Source organism: Bos taurus, chromosome 17 (genome assembly GCF_002263795.3).
Source record: "Bos taurus isolate L1 Dominette 01449 registration number 42190680 breed Hereford chromosome 17, ARS-UCD2.0, whole genome shotgun sequence".
In the NCBI taxonomy this organism is placed as follows: domain Eukaryota; kingdom Metazoa; phylum Chordata; class Mammalia; order Artiodactyla; family Bovidae; genus Bos; species Bos taurus.
Genome location: NC_037344.1, coordinates 17,072,813 through 17,089,252, shown reverse-complemented (window position 1 = coordinate 17,089,252; position 16,440 = coordinate 17,072,813). Strand labels below are relative to the sequence as shown.

The 16,440-nt window shown below is 43.3% G+C and overlaps 1 protein-coding gene across 1 annotated transcript in view; it reads right to left on the bottom strand.

Moving 5' to 3' along the window:
* The window catches only part of TBC1D9 (TBC1 domain family member 9), a 128,690-nt gene that overhangs the window by 52,756 nt on the left and 59,494 nt on the right, over positions 1-16,440 (bottom strand). The window contains exon 3 of the mRNA XM_024977574.2: positions 3,062-3,180. Coding sequence (XP_024833342.1) covers positions 3,062-3,180 — 119 coding nt within the window. The remainder of the gene's footprint in view (positions 1-3,061; positions 3,181-16,440) is intronic.

Below are 16,440 nucleotides of genomic sequence, written 5' to 3'. Positions count from 1 at the left end.
TGTGGTTGCCTTTGCAGTTAATTATAACATTTATAATTTTTAAAAGTTAATTAAGTCTCAAAACAAGTGTGTTGGTTCCCTTTCTTACTGGACAATTTGTGAGTGCTTAAACCATCTATTTGCACATGAATGATTTTCACACATAATTGCATTAATAGCAATTCCTTTCTCATAATTGGTTTCAGGGGAATTAAATCTGACATTTTTGATGTAATGAAAAAGGTAAAAAGAATGGCTCTTTGACCCACAATTTGCTCCTGCTTTATTTATTTATTTCTCTTAACTTACTGTTACTTTTAATCTTCAGTTTCTTCCTACCACTTTTGATTTGCACCTATTTCCCAAAGACAGTAACACTTGAGGGAGGACAATGAAAAGCTATGACAAATCTAGACAGCATATTAAAAAGCAGAGACATCACTTTGCCTACAAAGGTCTGCATAGTCAAACCTATGGTTTTTGCAGTAGTCATATACAGATGTGAGAGTTGGACCATAAAGAAGGCTGAGTGCCAACTAATCGATGCTTTTGAACTGTGGTGCTGGAGAAGACTCTTGAGAGTCCCTTGGACTGCAGGGAGATCAAATCAGTCAATCCTAAAGGAAATCAACCCTAAATATTCCCTGGAAGGACTGACGCTGAAGCTAAAGCTCCAATACTTTGGCCACCTGATGCAAAGAGCTGACTCATTGGAAAAGACTCTGATGCTGGGAAAGATTGAAGGCAGGAGGAGAAGAGGGTAACAGAGGATGAGGTGATTGGATGGCATCACTGACTCGATGGACATGAGTTTGAGCAAACTCTGGGGGGTAGTGAAGGACAGGGAAGCCTGGCGTGCTGCAGTCCATGGGGTCGCAAAGAGTTGGACACGACTGAAACACCGAACAACAACAATGACAAAAAGGTAACTGAGAACCTCAGCGGTGATTCCTCGAAGGAGAAGACCCCTCCTGTCTCCCCACCAACCACTGCCCCCTTTTACCCAGCCCCTCTATAGAGTCCTCAGCCTCCCCCACTTATATTCAGTTCAGTTCAGTTTAGTCGCTCAGTCGTGTCCAACTCTTTGCGACCCCATGAATCGCAGCACGCCAGGCCTCCCTGTCCATCACCAACTCCCGGAGTTCACCCAAACTCATGTCCATCGAGTCGGTGATGCCATCCAGCCATCTCATCCTCTGTCGTCCCCTTCTCCTCCTGCCCCCAATCCCTCCCAGCATCAGAGGCTTTTCCAATGAGTCAACTCTTTGCATGAGGTAGCCAAAGTACTGGAGTTTCAGCTTTAGCATCATTCCTTCCAAAGAAATCCCAGGGCTGATCTCCTTCAGAATGGACTGGTTGGATCTCCTTGCAGTCCAAGGGACCTTCAAGAATCTTCTCCAACACCACAGTTCTAAAGCATCAATTCTTCGGCACTCAGCCTTCTTCACAGTCCAACTCTCACATCCATACATGACAACAGGAAAAACCATAGCCTTGACTAGACGAACCTTTGTTGGCAAAGTAATGTCTCTGCTTTTGAATATGCTATCTAGGTTGGTCATAACTTTCCTTCCAAGGAGTAAGCGTCTTTCAATTTCATGGCTGCAGTCACCATCTGCAGTGATTTTGGAGCCCAGAAAAATAAAGTCTGACACTGTTTCCACTGTTTCCCCATCTAGTTCCCATGAAGTGATGGGACCGGATGCCATGATCTTCATTTTCTGAATGTTGAGTTTTAAGCCAACTTTTTCACTCTCCTCTTTCACTTTCATCAAGAGGCTTTTGAGTTCCTCTTCACTTTCTGCCATAAGGGTGGTGTCATCTGCATATCTGAGGTTATTGATATTTCTCCCGGCAATCCTGATTCCAGCTTGTGCTTCTTCCAGTCCAGCTTTTCACATGATGTACTCTGCATATAAGTTAAATAAGCAGGGTGACAATATACAGCCTTGATGAACTCCTTTTCCTATTTGGAACCAGTCTGTTGTTCCATGTCCAGTTCTAACTGTTGCTTCCTGACCTGCATATAGGTTTCTCAAGAGGCAGGTCACGTGGTCTGGTATTCCCATCTCTTTCAGAATTTTCCACAGTATATTGTGAACCACACAGTCAAAGGCTTTGGCATAGTCAATAAAGCAGAAATAGATGTTTTTCTGGAACTCTCTTGCTTTTTCCACGATCCAGCGGATGTTGGCAATTTGATCTCTGGTTCCTCTGCCTTTTCTAAAATCAGCTTGAACATCAGGAAGTTCACAGTTCACATATTACTTCCCAGAAATTCAGACACATGACTCAAACCAAAGGATGATTTATCAAATCTGCTTGGTTTTATCAATAAGTTCAGTTCAGTCGCTCAGTCGTGTCCAACTCTTTGCGACCCCATGAACTGCAGAACACCAGGCCTCCTTGTCCATCACCAACTCCCAGAGTCCACCCAAACTCATGTCCATTGAGTGGGTGATGCCATCCAGCCATCTCATCCTCTGTCGTCCCCATCTCCTCCTGCTCTCAATCTTTCCCAGCATCAGGGTCTTTTCCAATGAGTCAGCTCTTCACATCAGGTGGCCAAAATACTGGAGTTTCAGCTTTAGCATCATTCCTTCCAATGAACACCCAGGACTGCTCTCCTTTAGAATGGACTGGTTGGATCTCCTTGCAGTCCCAGGGACTCTCAAGGGTCTTCTCCAACACCACAGTTCAAAAGCATCAATCCTTCGGTGCTCAGCTTTCTTTATAGTCCAAGCTCTCCGTTATTCAATAATATATATATTTTTTAATTTGGAAGCTGCCATCTTTTCTAAGCTTACTGTTGCTTTTCAATGTTTCCCACAAATAATAAATTAAATGCGGTCAACTGTTAATAACAGAAGAATGTGTGGGTAAAGGATCTCCAGGTATGTTTTATACAATTCTTACTTTTGCAACTTTTCTGTAAGTTTGAAATTCTTTCCAGAGAAAAGTTGTTGTTTTAAATTCCACTAACTTAAGAAATACTGAATCACTGTGTTGTGTACCTAGAACTAACACAGTGCAGCAAGTTAATTATATGTTAATAAAAACAAAAAAATAAATAAAGCATTACCTGTATTTTTCCTCTCACAAATGTGGTGATATCGTTCTCATTTTCAAAGATGGAAAGTGTCTGCAGCAGATTCTGCTCCAGCCATTCCCAGTGTTCAGTGATTTCTTTTCTAGAACCACCTGCACAAACATAAAATGGTGATAACGAATGTCAGCATGTAAACGATACTTACAACCCAGGCTCATCCCATGCCTATGTACTGCCATCAGCTCTGCCTTCTGATACTTTCTCTCTGTCAGGGAAGTCACACAGAAGACATTGAAAGATATATCAGAAATCCAAGAGTAAGGATAGTGTATGGTCACGTCTGACCAGGTGAGTCCAGAAACTTTGGGGACAGTCTTTTAGGGTGGGAAGGCAGCGACGTTTCTCCCGTTCCCTTTTCTGGGCTGGGAACTTAGCCCTATCCTCTCTTCTCCCTCCGGGAATCTGCACTTTTCAGGGGAAGGCAGATCTTGTCAGGAGACCAGGTTACAGTTGTTAAGTTGCAACAATACGAGGCCTTCGGTATGCCCCTGGAGATGTGATGTAACCACCTCCTATAATGGGCAAAAAATGATCCTCCCTCCCTTCAATTATGAATGAGATGTGAAAATGGACTATCACTAGGGAATAGCAGCCCTGTTCTCACCAGCGCCGAGGCTCTGAATTGTAATGGGATGAGGTCATCCTCACAGCCTCCCTCCAGGTCAGAAACAAGAAGCGAGAGAGTCATCTCCCCGGCCAACCTGCAAACTGAATCAACCTAAGCCTGGGAGAGTAGGTAACAGGCACCCTGCTCTCTGCCCACAGCTGCAGGGCAAAACAGGGATGCCAAGCCAACGTCATTGTCGAGACACTAGAACAAATTCCCTTCTTTTTTTTCTTGCCCTGCAATTGTTAATGACCTTGCAAAACAGTTTGTTAGAAGCCATCCCTATTTTATAAATTTTATGTATTATTCATTCCAGAATTAAAGAAAGATTTTGCAACTCTACTAATTGACTCCTTCAGATGTCTCCTTAAGATTTCCAAGTTATCTTTTAATTGATTTCTTAAAAAATAGCTTCTCTCTGTTTCTTTGTCAGCAGTAACTGGATATATCTCAGAATCTCACTCTGTTAACTGACTGGGAAAAGCAGGAGATACATATGTGTCCATAGTGATACTCAGAACTGTGAGGAACAGGACTAAAACCTCTTGGGGAATAAGAGGCACTGTTTGGAGAGGGAAACAGCAACTCCCTCCAGTATTCTTGCCTGGAGAATTCCACAGACAGAGGAGCCTGTAGGGGGGCTACCTACAGTCCATGGGGTAGCAGAGAGTTGGATACGACTGAGCGACTAACACTTTCACACTTCGAAGGTTTTCAGATCCATTGGTCAAGGAAAGGCAAAACCAAAACAAACCCACATTCATTTTCTTTTACTCTGAGCCGAAACACCAAAACTGCCCACGTGGAATGCTTCTGTAGAGGATAAAGAATAAATCTCTGAGTTAGGAGGCCGAAGAGGCTGTCTGGAGCTCTTCACAGGCCCTTTCCACAGCTCACTCTTTCGGGGTCACAGTGAACCACGTGGAAAAGCAATCGATGACTCTGCACTACGCTGTCACAGCAAGAGCTAGAGCTTATGAAACCTGGGTCCCCCTTCCTTCCTCCCAGCAGCCATCTGGGTGCCTGTAGACAGTCTGCTTCATCTTTCTCTGTCTCAAACTCTTTACATGTAAAATGGAGACACATTAAAAAAAAACCTTATTCATTTCAGAGAAATGTCATAAAAAAATCACGTGTAATAATGTCTATAGATACACTTTGTAAAGTAGAAAACACTGTCCAAATGCAAAATACAATGCTCATTTGGAATATTTTGGCAATGAGTCATTCTGGAGTTAGCCAGAGAGTTTTAAAACATTTTAGACCGTAAAATTTTAAATAGGCATTGGAAAATTTTCTAAAATATACTGTGTCCTTCCTTGCCTGTAAACAGGTCACCACCATCCCCAGCTGCGGCTGGCTGGGCGATACAGACAGAGCCCAGTCCAGAGTCGATGCTGGCCACGTGCCCTCCCCCCGCCGTCCCATCTGTGCCTGCTGGCAACTGTTAGATGTCCACACCTCAGGACACAGGCACTTTTGGGGACTCAGGGGACTGAAGAACTTCTGCAGACCCACCGGGTGCAATTCCCAGCCTCTGATACTGCCTCTCCTCCGCCCTGCCTATGTCGATAGTAGATATGCCTTCCAGAGGCTGGTTTGCGCACGTCCCTCGGCTCAGCCGGGACAGTCTGCCCGTGGACTGGTATACCGCCCTGCGCTGCCCTTTACCAGGTGGTCATACCAGGTACCTGACCTGGGAGTCCCTGTTTGGCTGTGGTGGCAACTGACCGCAAGTCAGCCTCCTGTTCCTTGGTTATCCTGCATGGAACCCATCAGCTATAAGGCCCAGGGCAGCCCAGCTGTGCTTTCACCTTTGCACACACTGCCTGCAGTTTTCGTGTGCTTATTCATCTAGGCCCACCCTGCCACCCCCAAAACACACACACACTCGAGCCACGGTGGAAAAGGTATATGCATAAGTGCACTCATTCAACAAACGTTCACTTCTGCCTCCAGTTTTCATGGGTATTACATGAAGGTCTTCACGACTGACCCTCGTTTTTAAGTAGCCATCTGAGCACTCCTATATCGAAGTTCAGGTTTTCTACCCACGTTGTTTCCCCTTCTATTGCCTTCTTTGCTGTTTTACGACCTCCTGCTCATCAGTGTGCCCCACTGTTCCGTCATTTCCACAATCTCTACCTGCCACCCCCTAACGCCATTCTCACCACTGGCTCTTTTCTCTACTCCTCATTGCCTGGGATGTAAATCCCCACATTTCCGTCTGTGCTCACCACCAATGTCCCCTCTCCACCCGCCACTGTTGCTTGTGTTCCTTCATTTCCTGTGGCTTCTCTCATACTAGTCACTGTCATATGAAGAGGCTGGCCTTTTGGAGTCATCATCAGCCACTTACAGCTCCCTTTACAGAAGAAGTGTTGAGATGGCAAATTTCAGTATCTTTATTTTTTGTTTGTTTTAGATTAATTTATTAATTTTAATTGGAGGTTTTTGTGGTGGTTTTTGCCATACATCGGCATGAATCAGCCACGGTGTACATGTGTCCCCCCACCCTGAAACCCCTCCCACTGCCCCTCCCCAACCCATCCCTCTGGGTTGTCTCAGAGCAGCAGCTTTGCGTGCCCTGCTTCATGCATCAAACTTGTACTGCTCATCTGTTTTACATATGATAATATACATGTTTCAATGCTATTCTCTCAAATCATTCCACCCTTGCCTTCTCCCACAGAGTCCAAAAGTCTGTTCTTTACATCTGTGTCTCTTTTGCTGTCTTGCCTATAGGGTTGTTGTGACCATCTTTCTAAATTTCATATATATGTGTTAATATACTGTACTGGTGTTTCTTTCTGACTTACTTCACTCTGTATAATAGGCTCCAGTTTCATCCACCTCATTAGAACTGACTCAAATGCATTCAAAGTTCCGTCTAGTCAAGGCTATGGTTTTTCCAGTAGTCATGTATGGATGTGAGAGTTGGACCGTGAAGAAGGCTGAGCACCAAAGAATTGATGCTTTTGAACTGTGGTGTTGGAGAAGACTCTTGAGAGTGCCTTGGACTGCAAGGAGATCCAACCAGTCCATTCTGAAGGAGATCAGCCCTGGGTGTTCTTTGGAAGGAATGATGCTAAAGCTAAACTCCAGTACTTTGGCCACCTCATGCAAAGAGTTGACTCATTGGAAAAGACTCTGATGCTGGGAGGGATTAGGGACAAGAGGAGAAGGGGACAACAGAGGATGAGATGTGAGTCTGAGTGAACTCCGGGAGTTGGTGATGGACAGGGAGGCCTGGCGTGCTGCAATTCATGGGGTCGAAAAGAGTCGGACACGACTGAGCAACTGAACTGAACTGAACTGAACATTCCACTTGTGTATATGTACCACGACTTCTGTATCCATTTGTTTGCCAATGGACATCTAGGGTGCTTCCATGTCCTAGCTATTGTAAACAGTGCTGCAGTGAACACTGGGGTACATGTGTCTCTTTCAATTCCAAATCTCAGTATCTTTAGGTCTTCAGTTCTTTGCACGATGCTTTGGGCCTGCTTCTGTGCTACCAAGGAGGTTTCAGGTTTCTTCTGGCTATATCCAGGCCCAAGGTTACAAAGTTCCATAAAACAGGGTTATAGATAAGGAAGAACTGTGTATACCATTATAAGAAACCATTATCAGCATAAATGAGAAAAGAAAAAGACACAGATGCTATCAGCCAACAGTAGTTTCAGGAATTAACTATGGATTCTGATCCATACCCAATAGACACTTGCCAGGGAGAGGAAGGGAAATATACCTTTTACATTTATATTTACTCTGCAAATGCACCATATTCTCTGATCACTTTCCTAAAGGCACACAAAATAAACGAGGACAGGTGTTTAAGGCTCCAGGCTCTGGAGACAGGAAATACAAGGATGCCTACCTAGAAGGCAGGGCTGGATTCCTCCCCCAGCGGACAAGGCACATTCTAAAGATGCCAATCAAGTAAAAGTTCTCTCTGAAAGCAGGTGTCCACTTCCCATCTCAGAGAAGGGTACTGCTCAGAGATCACAGAGCAAATGTCCTGCTAACAGTTTAAGAGCAACTGACACTGTTGCCAGATCACCCTTTAGGAAAGAGGGAGACTCCAAGAGAAACATGTTGGAATCCTGAATGTTCCTTATATCAGGCTCTTTCATTTCTCAAGAAAGTAAGCCCAAGGGCTACAATGTTTAAGAGCCTGGAACTTTGCTTCTGTTACTGTGTAAAGTGAGGTAACAGGAAGCTCTTCTGCCATGACTCTGAGAGAGGGCTGGTCTATTTACCCAACGGTTCGGGCAAAATGTGTTAGGCACTCAGAAGAGAAAGGAAGGACTTGGCAGTCCTTCTGGCAAGGCTGCTTCGACAGAGATATAGCAGGAACAACAAGCTGACCCGATGTGCAATCAGCTGAAACAACAAAGAAAGCTGTGTCGGGTAGGAGAAGCCTTCAGGAAACCCAAGATAAAGCTTTTTGCTACGGGAAAAACTGGATTAACACTTGAGGGGCTTAAGAGTATTTAGAAATTAAATTTGGAAAAATGAGAATCTTTTACTATTTGCAGGGTTGTGTTTTGTTTTCAGAATACTATGCACAGGCCTCGTGTGTATATTTGGGCAAAATTTAAACACTGCCTATGATGATGGAAAATACTGAATCAGCCTAAGTCTTATTTCTCATCTGGTTTGAGATGTACCTAAGAGTATAGGAAGTCCACTTGAAATAAAAAGACAGAGGTATTAAAATGGATCCACAAAATGGATTCAACTGTATCTGGCCTCAGATTAAGAACAAAAGCGTAAGACTTCACTGATGGCAATTCAGTGGGTATCTTTTGTGGTGCATGACTGATATTAACGAAATTTGGTTCTGGGACTGCAGCACTGACTTAAAAACCTGAATTCAAATATATCTAAGATGGTATATTTCCTCTGATCAAGAGGGTACGTATGCACATGTATAGATATATATGTCTGTGTCTAGGCAAAACATAAAAACCTCTTGTGTATATATGTGTCTAGGCAAAAATAAAAACCTCTTGTGACAAGGCAGAAAACAAAACCAAGCAAAACAAACTCACTAAACCTCCCAGGGATTAAAAAGCAACCAATCTAGTATTTTCAGATGTCAGAACAGGCTGCTTGGATCCCAAAACGGATCCAGTTCTCAAAAGAATTGTGCTCGAAGCTACTTAAATAAAGGTGAAAGGGAAGCATCTATTTTATGGCCTCAGACACACGCAACCTTTAGCCCCAAAGATGATAATGTTGTAATTTAAATACAAAATAAAGGATAATACCCAATATGCCTGAGTGTCACTTGCTGTCTGTTGGATTTACAAAGCCACCACTGTACTACCTACCCCCAGAAAAAGGACAAACTTGCCTCTGGAGAGGACAAGAGATACAACCCCAAAATAATGCACTGATTTGAACAGTTTTGGAAACAAAAGGGAAATTTATGGTTTAAAAATCCACATCCATCGATATGTATACACTGCTATATTGAAAATGGATAACCAACAAGAACCTAGTGTATAGCGCAGGGAACTCTGCTCAATGTTACCTGGCACCTGAATGGGAGGGGAGTTTGGGGGAGAAGAAATCCATGTATATGTACGGCTGAGTCCCTCTGCTGTTCACCTGAACTATCACCACATTGTTAATTGACTATATTCCAACATTACATAAAAACTTAAAAATCCACATCCAATTAAAGCTAAAATTTTAAACAAGTTAAGCAGTGATAATGATGTGTTTTCTATTACTTATCTGTGCCTATTTACCAAGACCAGGTGCCACGATTTCACCACAGACATGTAATCTCACAGCACTCCTACAAGTGGTTCCAATTACCCTCCTTTCACAGATGAGGACGCTGAGGCTTCCACATCCTATAAAATCAAATTCAGATTTTTCTGCCCCCAAATGCTTGCTCTTCATTGCTACAGTTCCACCTACTGACATATTTTAGAAGTGAGGTTAAATATCCCTAGAGGTTAGAGTATCTGGAGTAATATACAGTCTGATTATCAGTGAGACAATATTACATAATAGCTCAGACCACAGACTTTGATGTCAAAAAAGTACACCTCACCTCAACCCCTCCACACCAAACAGAAATTCTGTGACCATAGAAGTTACTTAACCTTTCTGTGCTTCAGATCCCTCATCTGTAACATGGAGGTAACAACACCTACCATAGAAGCTTGTGCTGGAGATTAAGGACAATAACACGTGTAAAGTGCTCAGCACAGGTCTAGAATACATCAATACAAAGCACTAACTAGCTACTTTTGCTATTACCATCATAAGCAAGAAAACACAAAGATCTCATCTTGAAATGTGATGTAGGAGATATACTGATGTTGAAGATACTTCTCATTTCTGATGTCAGAGCACTAAAAACCAGCTGCTGAACTGGTGCCTGACTAGCGTACATTCAGCACAAATCTCTCTGGCCCTGACACCATTATGTTTAGACTGCAGAGTGTACGTATGATTGAAGTAAAGCAAGCCTCGCAATCCTTGTCTAACTATTATAAGCTTCTTACATAACTCTGCTTACAGTCTCTTACAGGTCATAACAGTGTGCTCATAGCTTTATAATCACTTGAGAAGAGAGAGGCTCAGGTAACTCATTCAACCTGGGCAGTAAGAATTAGTGGTTGATGTCATTATTTTAGGAAAAGGTGATGGCACCCCACTCTAGTACTTTTGCCTGGAAAATCCCATGGATGGAGGAGCCCAGTGGGCTGCAGTCCATGGGGTCTCAAAGAGTCAGACACGACTGAGCGACTTCACTTTCACTTTTCACTTTCATGCATTGGAGAAGGAAATGGCAACCCACTCCAGTGTTCTTGCCTGGAGAATCCCAGGGACGGGGGAGTCTGGCCGATATGCACAGAATCGGACACGACTGAAGCGACTTAGCAGCAGCAGCAGCAGTCATTATTTTGCTTATTTTACTTAAATGCCAAGGTCCTCCCTTACCTTGATGGACAGAATGTAAATGGCTATCTTTCTGGAGGGCAACCAGGCTAATGACACTAAAAATCTTCTTTGATTCAGCATATCTACTTCTACAAATTTATTCTAAGGTGATAATTAAAGGAATGTGGAAATATTTGGTTTAGAGGATACTAAGATTTTTCAAAATGCAGTTATCATTAGGGGAAAAAAACCTAGATTTCCAAAAAACAGCACATCAGCTAGGTAAATTACATTATATACACAATAAAATATTATCTACTTGTTAAAATTGACATGATAGACATATATTTTCTTGACATAGAAAGACTATCCATATATGTATATCAGACACACATATGTATATACATACACATATGTATACATGTATATGGAGAAGGCAATGGCAACCCACTCCAGTATTCTTGCCTGGAGAATCCCGTGGACAGAGGAGCCTGGTGGGCTGCTGTCCATGGGGTGGCTAAGAGTCAGACACGACTGAAGCACCTTAGCATGCATGCATGCATTGGAGAAGGAAATGGCAACCCACTCCAGTATTCTTGCCTGGAGAATCCCAGGGATGGGGGAGCCTGGTGGCTGCCGTCTATGGGGTCGCTAAGAGTCGGACACGACTGAAGCGACTTAGCAGCAGCAGTACTGTTTTTCAATATTTTATTTTCTTAGCTTATATTTTCTAATTTCCTGAAATAATCATGTACTGCTTATACATTAAAAAGTAAGTTCTTTTATTTAAGCTGCTATATTCCCAAGGATACAAGAATAGTTCCTGAGGTACACAGACCAAGGAAACACGGATAATGGCCAACGTCCACATTACGTATATGTCACGTGAAAGGCGACTAAATGACCCAGCATTTCGCTATCTAGTGTAGAGAAGAAGGAGAAGCAGAACCAATTAGCACCCTTTCATTAAACTCCAGGTCTCAGTAGCTGCTGACTAAAAGAATGTTCAATCATAAAAGCCAGCATGGTAGCATTTAAAAAGGCCTGGGCTGGGAGTGGAGGGGGCTGAGAACTTGACCTCGGCTCTGCACTAACTGGCTGTAACTAGCCATGTGAACAATGGGCACTTTACTTTGCCTCTGTTCCCTGTCACGATCAGAGCCCTGGACAAGGCCGTGGCTACTCTATCTTTCCGTTCTGAAAATGAATGCCTACATGGGCCCAGATGAGATTCTAAGATGGTAAAGAAAAGGGAAACTAAATCAATGGGCAGAGGAATCAAGGCACCATTCAGGGCTGTGTTATCTGTGAGGTGCCATCAAGAACACAACCTCCACCCCATTTCCTTTATTAGTCCTGATGGAAGGTCAGATGTACCCACAGAAAACTGTCTCTCTAATTGTAACTCTTGTGTCCCAGGGCCTTGGAATTATCTGCAATTCTATATGTCCATATTCTCTTGGAGAGCATCCCAGGAGGCGCAGTGGTAACACAGGAGACACAGGAGACTCGGGTTAGATCCCTTAGAGAAGGGAATGGCAACCACTCCAGTATTCTTGCCAGGATAATCCCATGGACAGAGGAGCCTGGTGGGCTATAGTCCATGGGGCTGCAGAGTCAGACACGACTTAGCAACTAAACAGCATAGCAGAATATTCTTATGAGGCTGTATAATGTTTCTTACTGTTTGAACCTCCCAGTTCTGATCGTGTGTATACATGCTCAGTCGTGTCTGACTCTTTGTGACCCCGTGGACTGTAGCCCACCAGGCTCCTCTGTCCATGGAATTTTCCAGGCAAGAATACTGGACTGGGTTGCTGTTTCCTTTTCCAAGGGATCTTCCTAACCCCAGGATCAAACCCAGGTCTCTTGTGTTTCCCGATTCTTTGCAACTGCACCATCTGGGAAGCCCTTAGTTCTTCTTGTGGGGACAGCCAAATGGGTTGCCTTCTGCTTAAGACCCTTGAAGTTTGAGGAGGGCAAAGGAGTGAGCTCTCTCCTGCCTCTGGGGTACCAAGGCCAAGACACCAACTGCTGGGGGAACATCTGAAGCTGTTTAGTGCCCCAGTGAGAACACAAGTGTAAAATACGCACTCACTGGTGGGAAACAGGCAGGACTGTCAGAGTATAACCAGCTCAATAAAGTACTCTGGACCAACTCCTAAGGTACTACTTCCTTTGTGTTCTTGGAAATGGCAGGGAATTCCCTGGTGGTCAGTGGTTAGGACTTGAGCTTTCATCGCCAGGGCCCTGGGTTCAATCCCTGGTCAGGGAATTAAAATACAGCAAGCTGCATGTTGCAGTAAAAAAAAAAAAAAAATAAAGTAAACAATTTAAAAAGAAAAATAAATAGCAAAAACGACGTGACTACACAAACCACAGAACAAAATGCAAGTTAGCAGGCTGGAATCGATGGCACAATGGAATATCTACCAAAAGCAACAGCGGCTTCACTTTGTGAAGTGGCAGTGAAAAGAAAAAGTCATTATTTAGGCAGTTTTTGGCTCCCCTTCCCAATGAAAGGTATCAGTGCCAAAGAAACATAATAAAGCAATTTCTTCAAGTCAATCTGCATACAGATGATAGAACACAGTAAAAAGAAGCATCTGAAAACAACGTTTCAACAAATAACTCCTGTTTTTTGCTCCCCTCTTCTTTCTGTTCACACTGTCAATGACTGAGTGAGCATTATACTGGAGTAAGTCATATGAGGTCTGAAACTAGGTCCTGCCTGGCTCCATGCAGCTCAAACCTAAGACCGTCACACGAGTAGAATTTACCACTAAGACAGCTACTCTCCTACAGAAAGTGGAAGACATTGATTGTAGACGTGCCCTTAGTTCACTTTACACAAATCAGTTTCACAAGGCACGTGGCATAAAAACAGAGGTTTGCAATCCTATGGATTCTACAGGGCAGTGAGTTAGACAATCTTCTGTTGAACCTTCTCTTACAGCAACGATTCATAAGATCAGAGCAAATTAGTGGTTAGGACTCCACACTACACTGTGGAGGGCCCAGCTTGTAGAGCGCCCAGGTTTGATCCCAGGTTAGAAAACTAAGATTTCACAAGCCTCAAGGTGCAACCAAAAAAAAAAAAAGAGCATATTAAAAAGCTCTTGCCAGACAGTCCCACCAAATATCAACTTTATAGCTTACAGGAAAAAAAAAATATTTTTTAAATTACAAACTGAAAGGAACCTTTTTAAACTAGCAACTTCAGCTCTTAAAATCTCCTGAAAGGGAGCCAGGCGTTTGGGTTTTAAAGAGAAATCGATAAGAAGGAACAATTAGTGGGTGAATGAACTTTAACAGAGGTTGTGGAGTCTCACTTCTGTGGCGTCTTCTACAGGGAAATTCTGGGTAATCAATATATTCAAAAGCTAGAACCGCTCCAGGTGTATTATAATGAGATCATGTGTGACAGGTATCCTCTCCCTGAGGTATAAATTATGACATCAGCATTTATTGCCCTGTGTTCCTTAGCCCTGGCTTGGCAAATAACTCAGGAATAACTGGTCTTCGTAACCCTGGGCTCCTCCCCATAGGAGCACTCCTTGGAGCCTTTTGCGCCATAGAATGGCAAAACCTCAGAAACAGAGTGAAGAATAGTCATGTCAGATAACAGGGGAGGGAAAAAAAAGTCACAGATAGGAACCAGCTCATCACAGCCCCGTACGCGTGCACTGACCTGGGAAGGCCAGGAATCCTAAGGGTTCTGAGAGCCTCCAGGCTCTACAGGTTTTTGAAAGTCTGGAACAAGTGATGCAAACGCTGGACGATGAGAGTATCAAAGCCTCCTTCCGTCCAGGGTGCTGGCAGTTCTGCCTGATTTCCTTTCTCTTTCTTCACTTGCTGGCTCCAATGTCTATTTTAATACCATTCTACACTGTTTGCCAACTAAAAGTGACATTTTCCCAACCAACTCCCACCAGGCACTTTCCCTTCTACCGTAGCTGGGTGTTGCCCCTTGTGTGGTGTGAAATACAACTCTATCTTACGAGGGATGACACTGTCAGGGTCCAGCTTCTCTCTTCCTTTATCCTTATCCCTTTCCTCTTGCTCTAATTCCCAGCCCTCACGCCTGCCTGGATGGTTTTCTCCCTGCCCGGACTCACACTGCCATTCCTTCATTCACTGGAATGCTTAAATGCTAAGTCACTTCATTGTTTCTCCTGTTTGCATCTGAACCGGAATAACTTTAAAGGGACACAACTACAATGTTAGAATTTCAGGTGCTGAATCCTTGAGAGTGTTTTGCTAGGGTACCAGAGCCCACCGGCAGTCTGAAATCATCCCCACAGAACTCCCCCTACCCTTGGAGAAGGCCAGCCAAAGTTCCTGTCTCTAGTCGGCAGCCCCACCGCCCAGTGGCACTGCTTGGTACTTGCTCACACTGGGCTGTGACTATTTCCTTGCATTCTCAAGAGCAGAGGCCGGATCTAATTATCTTTATATCTTCAGATCCCAGCATGGCACTTCCTACCAAGCAGAGATCAATTTAAAACCTGAATAAAGTCAACTGAAAGAGCTCCCAGTGGTCAAAGCTAGACCGAATTGAGCAACAAAATAGTTGTGCTGGATTATAACACAAGGAATAAATAGTCATGCATTCACAGTGATAAAAATAATTGAACAAATTAAAACCCCCTACTCAGTAAGTGTGCATGGTGACTTACTTTTAAGGAGGACAGTTTGGGAAGGAGAAGAAGACAATGGGAAAACCCAAAAAAACCCCACTATTCCAGCCAGGTGATCAAGGACATCATCAGTCATAAATCAGCTTGATAGGAGGTGCCCTTGCCTGACATAAAGTGATGAAAATAGCACTTTATCTCTGTGATCTTCCTCACAAAAATCTATCACCCCAGCCAAATCATGAGAACATCAGATAAATTCCAACAGAAGGACAATTCTTACACCTGACCATTATCCTTAAAAAATGGCAGAGTCATCAAAAACAAGGCAAGTCTGAATAACTTCTACAGCCAAGAGAAGACTAAAGAGATATATCAACTAAACAGAAAATAGTACCCTGGCTGGGATCCTGGAACAGAAAAAGGACATCAGGTAAAAACTAAGGAAATCTAAATAAAGTATGGACTCTATTCAATAATAATGTAGCAACACTGGTTCACCCACTGGAACAAATGTTTCATAGTAAGATGTTAACTGCAGGAGAAACTTATATATATGGAGGAGAATATATGGAAGTGCTCCAAACTGTCTATTCAGTTTTCCTATAAATCTAAAACTAAAGAAGAAAATCCATTAATTTTTTAAAAAATCATGGCAAAAAATTAAAAAACAAAAACAAAACAAAACTGTTCAGTGCCCCTGCTCTTCCTAGGGTTATTTGAAAAAACAAATAACTAAAAAAAAAAGAAAAAAAGAAAAAAAACCTCAGCCACTTTGGACTAGCAGTTCTTGTGAGAGACCTAATGACAGCATGACTGTTTACCACTATTTTAAGCCCAGTGAGTGAAAGTCGCTCAGTTGTGTCTGACTCTTTGCAACCCCATGGAATTCTCCAGGCCAGAATACTGGAGTGGGTTGCCATTCCCTTCTCCACGGGATCTTCCCAACCCAGGGATCGAACCCAGGCCGCCTGCATTGCAGGCAGATTCTTTACCAGCTGAGCCACAAGGGAAGTCCTTAAGCCCAGTACATCATTACGTATTACCATCAGGAGAAGTAAATAATCCCTACTCGGTAGGAAGGATAAGTATTCCTTAGTCCACCCAGGACTTCATGTGTTCCTAGTCATTTCCCAGCTTTGCTGTGGGGCCATGTTGACTAATTCTATCTAGCCGACGGGGTGTGAGTCAAGGTGGTG